The following is a 10,959-nucleotide window of genomic DNA, read 5'->3' as shown; positions in this document are numbered from 1 at the left end:
AACTACCCGTGAAGATAAGGGTTAAAATGGGCCTGCAACAACCCATGCTTGTCGTAAGTGGCTGCTAACGAGATCGGGTGGTCAGACTTAGTTGACGCATGTTATTGTATCTCAATCGATCCTCAAGCTGTTGATCACGGGAATGTCTGGTCCAAATAGATAATTTAGAGACCGCTGTCATAGAGCGGACTCCGGCGTTAAATAGCTGACCGACCAACCGACAGACAGACAGACAGACAGACCGACCGTCATAATAACCAGGATGTCTCAGTAAAAGAGTCAAAAGTCAGAAGGTTACTACAAGTTTTCATTTCCATCATGCATGGTTAGATAAACAAATATTGCTTAAGCTGTGGAGCTGATTAACTTAGTAAGATAAAAACAAACTGCATAATTCTACATATACAATCTTCAAACTAGTCCTGCATAAGAATGTGGAGGGAACAAATGGACAACAATCTTTGTTTTTGTAAGGCATGAATTGTGCCTAAACCTTAGGTTTAGGGTGAACCTTTGATCTTTCCCCCTCGTAAAACACCTCCACGTCCTGCGACACACCGAACCGGAAGTTCAGCGACCCAGACACATCCCATTTGACTTTTCTGTTTTCGGTGTCAACATTGACTCCAGGGGGTTTCTGAAATTTTTGTTCATCCAAGATGGTGGCCAGGTCATTCTCCATGACACGCTGAACAGTTCCGTTGTCATCCATGATTCGTACCAGAACCCGTCCTTTCATGACGACCGTGGCCTTGAAGGTAAACTTCTGCTTCTTCTCAATAATGTTCAGGACAGCTACAGTTGTCTGGCCTGGAGGAGCACTCACCTTGGAGTTGATGGACCAGCTGACGACGTGTTTCACGGTGTTCTCGTCCTCGGTCTCCACGCTCACGCTCGACCCAAAGCTGCCGGTAGCATTGGAGACGTCATCAGGAACCCTTATCTGTATTCCAACGTTGCCATTTCTAGTGAAGCCGTTTGTCAAAGAGGTCGTGACCGTTGCCTCTGTTTGCCTCTCCATCATGAAGGTGTGCTCTTGGGTGGTGCCTGTACTGTTCTTGTATTTGGACTTGAACAAGACGCTGGATGGGGAATCGGATCCTGTAGCCTCCTTGACAGGATTGGTTGAGGGCTTGATGGTGGTGATACGCAGTCTGTGGGTGTCAACCTCCAACCTGACAGTTTCGTCAAGGTCGCCTCGCCTCCTGGCCCAGTCTTCGATAGGTGTGTGGAGATCGTGAACTGGCATGGTCTGGATAAAATATACAATGTGTAAAAATGCCCAAACGTATTCCTTTTTGTTATTACACCTTAACTTTCAGCACACACAATAAACGAGCTATCTGAGAAATTATTAATATTATATATAAAGAAACACTTTATCTGAGGCACCTAAGAGATTGATTGCTTAAAATGAACCTTGTGCGAAGTGAACATTTGACGTCATTCAGAGACAACAGGTGATTATGTAAATATCATTAGATTTCCATTCAATGTCCATGTAAGTTTGTGATTACTCCAAAGTGATGCTTGAACAGGGGCATGAAGCCTTACACTGAAAACACCTTCTTTAAAACAATGGATGAGAAACACAGTACTGGTCAACAAATACTTACAGGGTGTTGAAAGTCTGTTCTTTGTGGACTCAAGAAGTGAGCGACCTTACAGCTGTCTGCTGAATGGAGTCCCGGCTGTTGTGCCCGCCTTTAATACCACGGTTACGTTTGGAAATAGTGACAACAAACACGCAGCTGTCTGCTGGGTTGAATCCCGACTTATGTGTCCTAGTTTAATACCACGGGTCTGTTCGGGAATAGCGACAACAACGCCCCCGGTGTCTGCAAGAACTTCCCACCCTTGTCTCCACACACACCAGGAGCAAGGGATGGAAATGAATATTTCCGGAAATTCACACAACGTCTAATTTAGACAGGTACATGACGTGGATCCATGCACAATACACACAATAAAGCGAATAACCTGATTAGGGAGACTAGGGAGAGGTGAGAAGTCTGTGCTCTCTGCGTTTGTCTCAAACTGAAACTCATGTCAGTATATTACATCAGGGAGACTATATAAAGATTATCCCTTATTACATCAATGTCGGAGAAATGTCAGTCTCAATTATAAGTATTGGGTATGAAAGAGACTGTGGATTGTAACAGTATTATCGTAGTAGGTGCAAATGTACAGTAAAAATGGGCAGGATAAGGTAACCATTTTCACAAAATATTTTTCTAGCACGCCTGAAAGTTAAAATGGTTAAAATTATTTACATGTGGTGACAGAAATGGAAGAAAACCGTGAGTGAGTGTTTTGTATACCTTGTATCAATAGCGGTCCTCCTGGTTGTAGAAGCTGCTCAGCCACAGCTTCTCTTCGCCTCATTACGTTTATAAACAATCATATATATCAGAGTAGATCGTTGTTCGTCTTAGCAATATTAATGCCTTCGTGGATCAGCACTAGGTCTGACAATAAACAGTGTTTGTCTTAGTAGGATCCATACGGATCAGCACCAGGTTTTTCACTAAACAGTGTTTGTCTTATGAGAGTCCATGTGGATCAGCACAAGGGCTGACAGTAAACAGAAGGAGATTCGTACCTGGGCCCGCAACTGACAATAAATAGGGAAGTATAAGAACCCATACATGTACTGATATGGCGGATCAGATTAACTAAATATGGTGGTTCGAAGCTCACAGAATTCATAAATTTGTCCTTATTGGCTCAGATCGACGGTGCACTGTCTGATGTAGCATAGATGCTGTAGTGGCCATTGGCCACCCAGCTCAGTAATGTCGTCCAGTGGCCGCCCGGATCAGTAATGTCGTCCAGTGGCCGCCCAGCTCAGTAATGTCGTCCAGTGGCCGCCCGGATCAGTAATGTCGTCCAGTGGCCGCCCGGATCAGTAATGTCGTCCAGTGGCCGCCCAGCTCAGTAATGTCGTCCAGTGGCCGTCCGGCTCAGTAATGTCGTCCAGTGGCCGCCCAGCTCAGTAATGTCGTCCAGTGGCCGTCCGGCTCAGTAATGTCGTCCAGTGGCCGCCCAGCTCAGTAATGTCGTCCAGTGGCCGCCCAGCTCAGTAATGTCGTCCAGTGGCCGCCCAGCTCAGTAATGTCGTCCAGTGGCCGTCCAGCTCAGTAATGTCGTCCAGTGGCCGCCCAGCTCAGTAATGTCGTCCAGTGGCCGCCCAGCTCAGTAATGTCGTCCAGTGGCCGCCCGGATCAGTAATGTCGTCCAGTGGCCGCCCAGCTCAGTAATGTCGTCCAGTGGCCGTCCGGCTCAGTAATGTCGTCCAGTGGCCGCCCAGCTCAGTAATGTCGTCCAGTGGCCGCCCAGCTCAGTAATGTCGTCCAGTGGCCGTCCAGCTCAGTAATGTCGTCCAGTGGCCGCCCAGCTCAGTAATGTCGTCCAGTGGCCGCCCAGCTCAGTAATGTCGTCCAGTGGCCGCCCAGCTCAGTAATGTCGTCCAGTGGCCGTCCGGCTCAGTAATGTCGTCCAGTGGCCGTCCGGCTCAGTAATGTCGTCATCTTACGTTTACATATTACAGATAACCTGATATATATGACAAAAAATATCAGTCTGTGTTTGTAGTTTGGACAATCATTGCATATCACAGGTGTTCATAGCTTGGCCAGTCATTATGTATTACAAATAGATCTGTTCGTGTTCATAGTTTGGCCAGTCATTATGTATTACAAATAGATCTGTTCGTGTTCATAGTTTGGCCAGTCATTATGTAATACAAATAGTCTGAACTAAATGACAATGGCATGCGATGATTACATCGTCATATCGCACGTGAGCCGTGCCAATTTACACTTATCTTACCTCACACATATTTGTTGCTTTCTGTTTGGCTGAGCGCTCTTCTATTATTTTCAGTGTACCCTGTTTACAAGCACGTTGCAATGCAAAGCACGCCGTTGCCAATGGCAATTCATTCGGTACTTCTTTATCTCGAAAGTTATCTCTTAATCTCGAATATAATGTACGGAAATTAACTGAAGTCGATGGAAGGGTGATAACTCTAAATCTGTTTTCTTTTGCGCCGTCTGCAGTATCTAGCGGTGGCTACGAAAAGATTTACCTCGCTTTCCAATGAATGAATTTCGACGAAACGTTCAATACAGAGAAGAGAAATTACACCCTACGACTTTACTCAGACGATACCTTAGGGAAAAACAGCAAGATGCAAGATTCGACTTGTTTTATTCTTACAAGTTGAAGTGAACGATCCGATACGCGTGCTTAAAACAGTTCAAAATTAACATTGAGGTGTTCAGTACGATACGTACGTTGTTCACTGGTTGCTCGGGGCCCGTGGGTTGGTGTACATCGAGGATACATCAACCCATGGTCCCCTCGTGACCAGTGAACAACTTATATTATCAGATGGGTACACAATGTACGCTGTCTAGACTACCAGTTATCAGACTACCATTTTTGAAGAAGTCGCGGTAACTGACGTTAGGCGGCTGACTTTGTGTGCTGACGATTAGGTACTTGACTTTGAAGGTGTGGGTTCAAATCCCGGATGGGACTCGACCAAAACAAGTAATTGAGTTTGTACTTTACCAAGAAAGTGTAATCCCAAATATGACATATGTTACCACGGACATGCACGTCTGTACTAAATGACAGTGAAATATATCTCTCTGTTTTTGTAGTTTGGCTAATCACTGGTAGCTAAAGAAAAAAAACCACACACATTCTCATAGTCCGAGGAAACGTATTTCATGTAAATATGTCTGCTGAGTCATTTGAGAAAATATGCGCATTAACCAGACAGAGAGTTCTACGTTTGTTCCCAAAATACCGAAGTCCCCTGACAATGGGAGACAGGTGTGTTTGAAAGACCGTGAAATTCCGAATGGGCATGCAGCGTGTCAGGCGTGCACATCAAAGCTTAGTAACAATCCACTTGTTTGTCCACGTCATACCGTATCTGAAAATAGAACTGACATGCAAGCACATTGCATTATGCCTACACGAGCCACGTGGCACTATAGCTGGCGGTGACCTCTTGAACTGTACCATATGTTGTAATGGGGATTATGCTTTCTCAGTAAAGTACAGGTTCTAGTACTTATCTTGGGTTGAGTCTGATCCGGGATTAGAACAAACCTAATCAAGAACAAACCTAATCAGAGTTCGAATTCCCGATGGAACAAACTCGAATCTACAAGAATCTGTACTTTACTGAGAACGTGCAATCCCAAACAACATGTGTTGCGTTTGTCCACTTTCAGAATGACATTCTGCAGTTAGCTCTTGAACCGTTTGGTCTCATGTGGTCCAGAGAGTCGGTCCAGGGTGTTTGAATTTTCAGAATAATGTCTGATTTGATTTGTAAAGACAACAATATGAAAATTCAAGGCTCATTAGATAACATTAAACTCCCACTTGCAGAAACATAAGTATCAGTTAGGATAAGATAAATCTCCCTGTAAAAAGTATGAGTTAGGATTAGATACACCTCACTATAATGAAGTATGAGTTAGGATTAGATACACCTCACTATAATGAACTATGAGTTAGGATTAGATACACCTCACTATAATGAAGTATGAGTTAGGATTAAATACACCTCACTATAATGAAGTATGAGTTAGGATTAAATACACCTCACTATAATGAAGTATGAGTTAGGATAAGATACACCTCACTTTAATGAAGTATGAGTTAGGATTAGATACACCTCACTGTAATGAAGTATGAGTTAGGATTAGATACACCTCACTGAAATGAAGTATGAGTTAGGATTAGATACACCTCACTGAAATGAAGTATGAGTTAGGATTAGATACACCTCACTGAAATGAAGTATGAGTTAGGGAAAGATACACCTCACAATAATGAAGTATGAGTTACGATAAAATACACCTCACTATAATGAAGTATGAGTTAGGACTAGATAAACCTCCCTATAACGAAGTACAAGTGAGGATGACATCAACCTGACTATTACGAAATCGCCTTGTTTTCCTGTGTCAACCTGTTGCTACAATGTTCGCCGTAGATGGTATATTAGCAGTTCGTCGTCTCTCGACTATTTTGTATTTGCTGATGTGTGTGTACAGCTATCTCATGACAATGTAACTGTCACTTGCTGGATGGATGGTTATGTTATGTGACGCTGTACTCTTATGTCATATCTGTCAAATGAATGTGGTACAGTCTGGCCATTTTCAACACATTCCATATCCTGACACATCGCCTTATAAAGGGGTTAAGGTTTACGCCACACTCAACAATTTTCCAGCTATATGGCGGCGATGTGTAAATAATCGAGTCTGGACCAGACAATCCAGTGATCAACAGCATGAGCATCGATCTGCGCAATTTGGGAAGCGATGACATGTATCAACCAAGTCGGCTAACCTGACCACCCGATCCCGTTAGTCGCCTCTCACGACAGGCATGGTTACTGAAGACCAATTTTAACCTTGATCTTCACGATCCTCGTATGAAAGAGGAACGCTGCGGTGCACATGGTATATGAATACTCAATGATCAGTTTACACGAAGAGTGACTAAGTATATGCATACAGAGGTACATAACATAGGTGGGATTCGATATTCAAAACTGTTTCCAAAATGAAGACAAAGCAGGGACCAGCATTTTCACTGCAAAGTACGACATAAAGTACAGACAAAAACAGTTTATTAAACGTTTCTAACAATATCATAAAAAACATTATCTTTTGAAACGAACCAATCAGACAATACTCAGTGTAATTTGAATTCAATTTCTTGTGTTGTGGGGAAACTGATCTACAGCTTACCGCTGGCTTGGTTCAGCACAGAGTATTCTGAGACAACAGCTATATGTCTTTTTGCCGTTGACGCAAGTCTAAATGTAGGTGTGTATTTTAGCATTCACTAAATGCTTTTTCTTTTTCGTTATTTTTTCACGAACAAAGAGTTACTTGCATCTTCTTCTAATTTGTCACATAAACAATGTCACATGTACAAGATACTTTTGAGTAGAACCTGACGTCTCCTGTACTGGTGTGGTCGTTCTCTGTTTCAGAGTATTAGCAGTAAACGCACTCATGTTTGTTCATATCCGTTGCCACTCGAAGCATCCGCCCATTCAGTAATAGTCATTTTGTAACTGGAAGATTCTATTTTTCCAAGGGGCACACCTCACAGTCCTGAGACACACCGAATCGGAAGTGAAGTGTACCTGATACGTCCCAGGTCACTTGTCCAGTCTCCATTTTGATATAGACACCAGACATCAGGGATACAGTCTCGTCGTTAGACAGGATGGTTGCAAGCGTTGACTCCATCACTTTTGGATGTTTTCTTTCGGCCCTGTACACGCGGGCAATAACCCGACCCTTCATGACGACAGTCCAGTCAAACTTAACTTTATATTTCGTTTCCTTGATCCTGACCTCTGCCACTACCGTCTCCCGCGGTGCAACAATCACTTTGGTCTGGGACGACCAATCCACCAAGTGTTTAACAATGCTCATGTCGTCTGTTGCGATGGTCACTTCTGTGCCGAAGCTGCTGGTGGCGTTGGTGACGACATCTGGAACCTTCACCTTTATACCAACTTTGCCATCAGCGGTGAAGCCTTTGGTCAAGGTGCTGATCAATGTGGCTTCTGTCTGCTTCTCCATGATGAATGTGTGTTCCTGGGGGACATTTGTTTTGTTAGTGTACTTCGATTTGAACACGACCCCCGAATGCAGGTCATCTTCGTTTACTTCTTCCTTATCTTCGCCATGTCCTCCTTCTTTATCTTTCTTGTCTGATGGCTTGTCCTCAGTGATCACTCGGAGTTTTGTTGTATCGATTTCAAACCAAACCAGGCCCTCTTTCAAGTCATCTTCGGAAAAACCGCCATATTTTTTTACCCAGTTTTCCAGTGATTTGTTGAGATCATGAAGTGACATTTTCTGAAAAGAAAGAAACAAAATGTGTACAGCTACCACCAGACACACGTCAATTCAATGTAATACCAGAAAGATAGTTAACAGAATTTCTCATCATCATATTCCAAGATTTAACTTTTTTAATCGGTCACTGAAACATACTACGCTCCCTATACACATCGTGCTAACACTGGGAGGGGAGGTTCCAGGTAGACTATTCTCCCTTGAAGTACCGGTAAGAACCTTTGTTTGGCAAAGGAGGCAGTTTACTGATACATTGAACGAGTATATATATATATAAATAACTGCCTCAACAGATCACTATCACTCACCAGGTAGGTTTTCCGATGTCGGTGTAACAGTCGTAGACGTAAGAGGGGTGTTATAAACTTGGCAGTAGTCTGAAGACTAACGTGTAGACAACAGTTCAACAGTTTATACCTATACAGTTGCTTAAATATAGAACCAACGTTTGTAGATGGTCATGGAAAATGGTAAACTAAAATACATCCACGCCAGGAATCGCCCGTGGTTTGTTCAGAATGACCAGCTGATACATGTCCTTAGCCCAATCTCTCTGACCACGTGACTACAGTATTGACGGCGAGAATAGTTATTGAACAGATCGAAATGACATCTACACGCTGTTCCCTGCTCACCGGAGCCCCGATATTTTTACTATAGTTTTTGTCTATGTAGACAGGTTTGTGCTGGTAACGTACTCTTTGGAAACGTTTCTTTACTTGGTCTGCCCTCTCACAGTCTCTTCAACACTCGCAAGAACATCCCAAAGTCAATATTTCTGACTTTTACGTCAGTATCTGATCACCTTATCGATATCTTTGTGCCGTTCAGATTGACTTCCAAGGATCGAGGTAAAACAGTTCAGCAAGCATTAGCTGCGCGGATATATGCGCTATGTAAATATCCTGTAAACACTTTAACACTGTTTAGTGGTTTGTAAATCTATCCTAGATTTGGAGTCGTCAAAGAGAACGATATCTTTGCGAGCGGTTGCATATCCGACATCTACTCTAGTTATTGGAGCTTATACCTTCTTAACGTTTACATTATATGACTTGATCGTTAATATATTGGTCACCAAAATTGGTTCAGATTAATCAAAACCGGACAAAGGGCATGGAATGTATCATCTGCTTCTGTTGCGTTTTTCGAATAATCAATGAATAATGAAAAACGTAAACTATTTTGGTAAAACATCCCATCATAAAAATGTGAGTAAAACCACTCGGTTTCCCGTCTATATGACTTCGAAAAATTCCAAAGTAAAGGTCCGTTTTCTTTCATGAGCAGGTGATGTGTATTGCATCCATGACTGATCTCAACTTGAGAGACGTTCAGCCTGGTGATAAACACCGTACTGCCTGGCGTGCTGAGCCCCGCGGGGTGCCTTGGGTGTGATACAGATGGGGACAGCCCGTGTTCACATTGCTCAGGCCTTTCAGTTGCTCTTATGTCACTGTAAATCAAAAGATGCAGAGTCACAGAAAAGCAAACATCAGAGAGGCCAGGGAGCAGGACAAAGCTAACTATGTCCAAACAGTGACTGGTTGTCGCGTATCTTACATTTAAGTAGTTGATTCCTGAACGACCACAGTCAACTGTTGGTGGCAAGAATGTGACTGACAGAAGGTCACGTGCACTGATGAGACCTGGATGTAGTTGATGCCTAGAGTAGACAGAGATCAGACGTCATCGTGTTGCTTTCGGCAGGCCATACTTCATGAGGCAGTTTTATAGTGTAGGGAGGAATGTATTGGCAGGAGAAAACAGAAGTGGTCATCGTTCATTGATATGTGACAGCTCTACATTTACATTACGTGGATGATATTCTTCACCCCAGTGCCACCAGTGTCCTTCATTATCATGACAGCGCAAAACCTATGTAGAACTTCCTTGCAGGCGTGTTCCTGCAAACCTGAAGAGACTTAGCAGACGTTTTTAGCAACAATCAGGTGTAAGCCAAGGCTTTTTAACAATCGTAGGTACATAGCTGTTTGGAAATACTGGACGTGTGTGTTCTATATTCTTAATTACCTAAATGAGGGGAACTTGCTGAGGGACCATCACTGCAAATAGTTTTGAGACAGTCCCTGCTACTTAACAAACACTGTAGGGAATACCTTTCTGCGGGGTGTTGATACTTGATTCCTTGGACAAATACGAAGTCACCACCTAGCCGGCATGACTGTGCCATGATCACCCAAACTCGCTCCTCTGCTTTATTTAGGGTGTATTCAGTAGTGACAGTGTAGAGATATAGAGAGGAGATCGTGTGTACCGACTAGTATACACGAGATATGACTTTCATAAAGCTGTATACTCTCCTGATCTGGTATCAAGTGAGGTGATTTCACAAGAGGCGGGATGTGGGTTCCGGGTTGTTTCAACCCAGGCATTTTCACTCGGGTCGTTTTGTTGTTTCATCCATTTTTCATAATATACTAACTGCCAAAAGAAACGCCATCAACTAAAAAAAACCGACTGTAAATTGTCACAATAATTGTCATGGTGTTTGAAAATAGCTAAATGACGTGTCTCGAACACATGGTGTCTATTCCCTAGGTACAGTTGCACTTGCATTTTGTCAAATACACGAATAAAACGGAAACTGTGCTCAAGGATACCCGTATCACAGTAGGTCATAAAAGCTAACCAGGTTTATTTTCTTGCATTATTTTAATCGATTGACAACCAGGAACATGCCTCGGAGCAGAGTACTGCAGTACTGCAAACAGGCCAAAGAGTGACAGGCTGAAGGTCTCTACCCAACATGAAGACCGGTATTTACGGATGTTGAGCATGAGGAACCGATACGTCACTATGACGTCATCAAGCGCGAACAGTATTGGACATCCATTCAGCAGACAGAGTGTGACCAGACAGCTCCGCATTCATGGTCTCTAATCCGATCGACCTTTCAAGGGCATGACTTTGACGTTCCAACACCGACGTGCCAGACTGAGATGAACCAGGACTGTACCACACTGGCAGCAGCGAAACTGGTGAAGAGTAACGAAACGAAGTTCCAGCTCTTCAAGAT

General features: G+C 43.3%; 2 protein-coding genes across 2 annotated transcripts; both read right to left on the bottom strand.

Annotated features, from left to right (window-relative positions):
- Positions 1–289: 289 nt before the first annotated feature.
- LOC137287247 (uncharacterized) lies at positions 290–1,786 on the bottom strand. Its single transcript, XM_067819475.1, has 2 exons — positions 1,617–1,786; positions 290–1,252 (listed from the first exon to the last, which is right to left on the bottom strand). The coding sequence occupies exon 2, from the start codon at positions 1,247–1,249 to the stop codon at positions 488–490; it is 762 nt and encodes a 253-aa protein (XP_067675576.1). The 5' UTR covers positions 1,250–1,252; positions 1,617–1,786; the 3' UTR covers positions 290–487.
- A 4,867-nt stretch (positions 1,787–6,653) lies between these two features.
- On the bottom strand, positions 6,654–8,299 carry LOC137286927 (uncharacterized). Its single transcript, XM_067818964.1, has 2 exons — positions 8,228–8,299; positions 6,654–7,919 (listed from the first exon to the last, which is right to left on the bottom strand). The coding sequence occupies exon 2, from the start codon at positions 7,914–7,916 to the stop codon at positions 7,134–7,136; it is 783 nt and encodes a 260-aa protein (XP_067675065.1). The 5' UTR covers positions 7,917–7,919; positions 8,228–8,299; the 3' UTR covers positions 6,654–7,133.
- Between the last annotated feature and the right edge of the window lie 2,660 nt (positions 8,300–10,959).

Source organism: Haliotis asinina, chromosome 6 (genome assembly GCF_037392515.1).
Source record: "Haliotis asinina isolate JCU_RB_2024 chromosome 6, JCU_Hal_asi_v2, whole genome shotgun sequence".
NCBI classification, from domain to species: domain Eukaryota; kingdom Metazoa; phylum Mollusca; class Gastropoda; order Lepetellida; family Haliotidae; genus Haliotis; species Haliotis asinina.
This window is presented reverse-complemented; position numbering and strand designations above follow the sequence as displayed.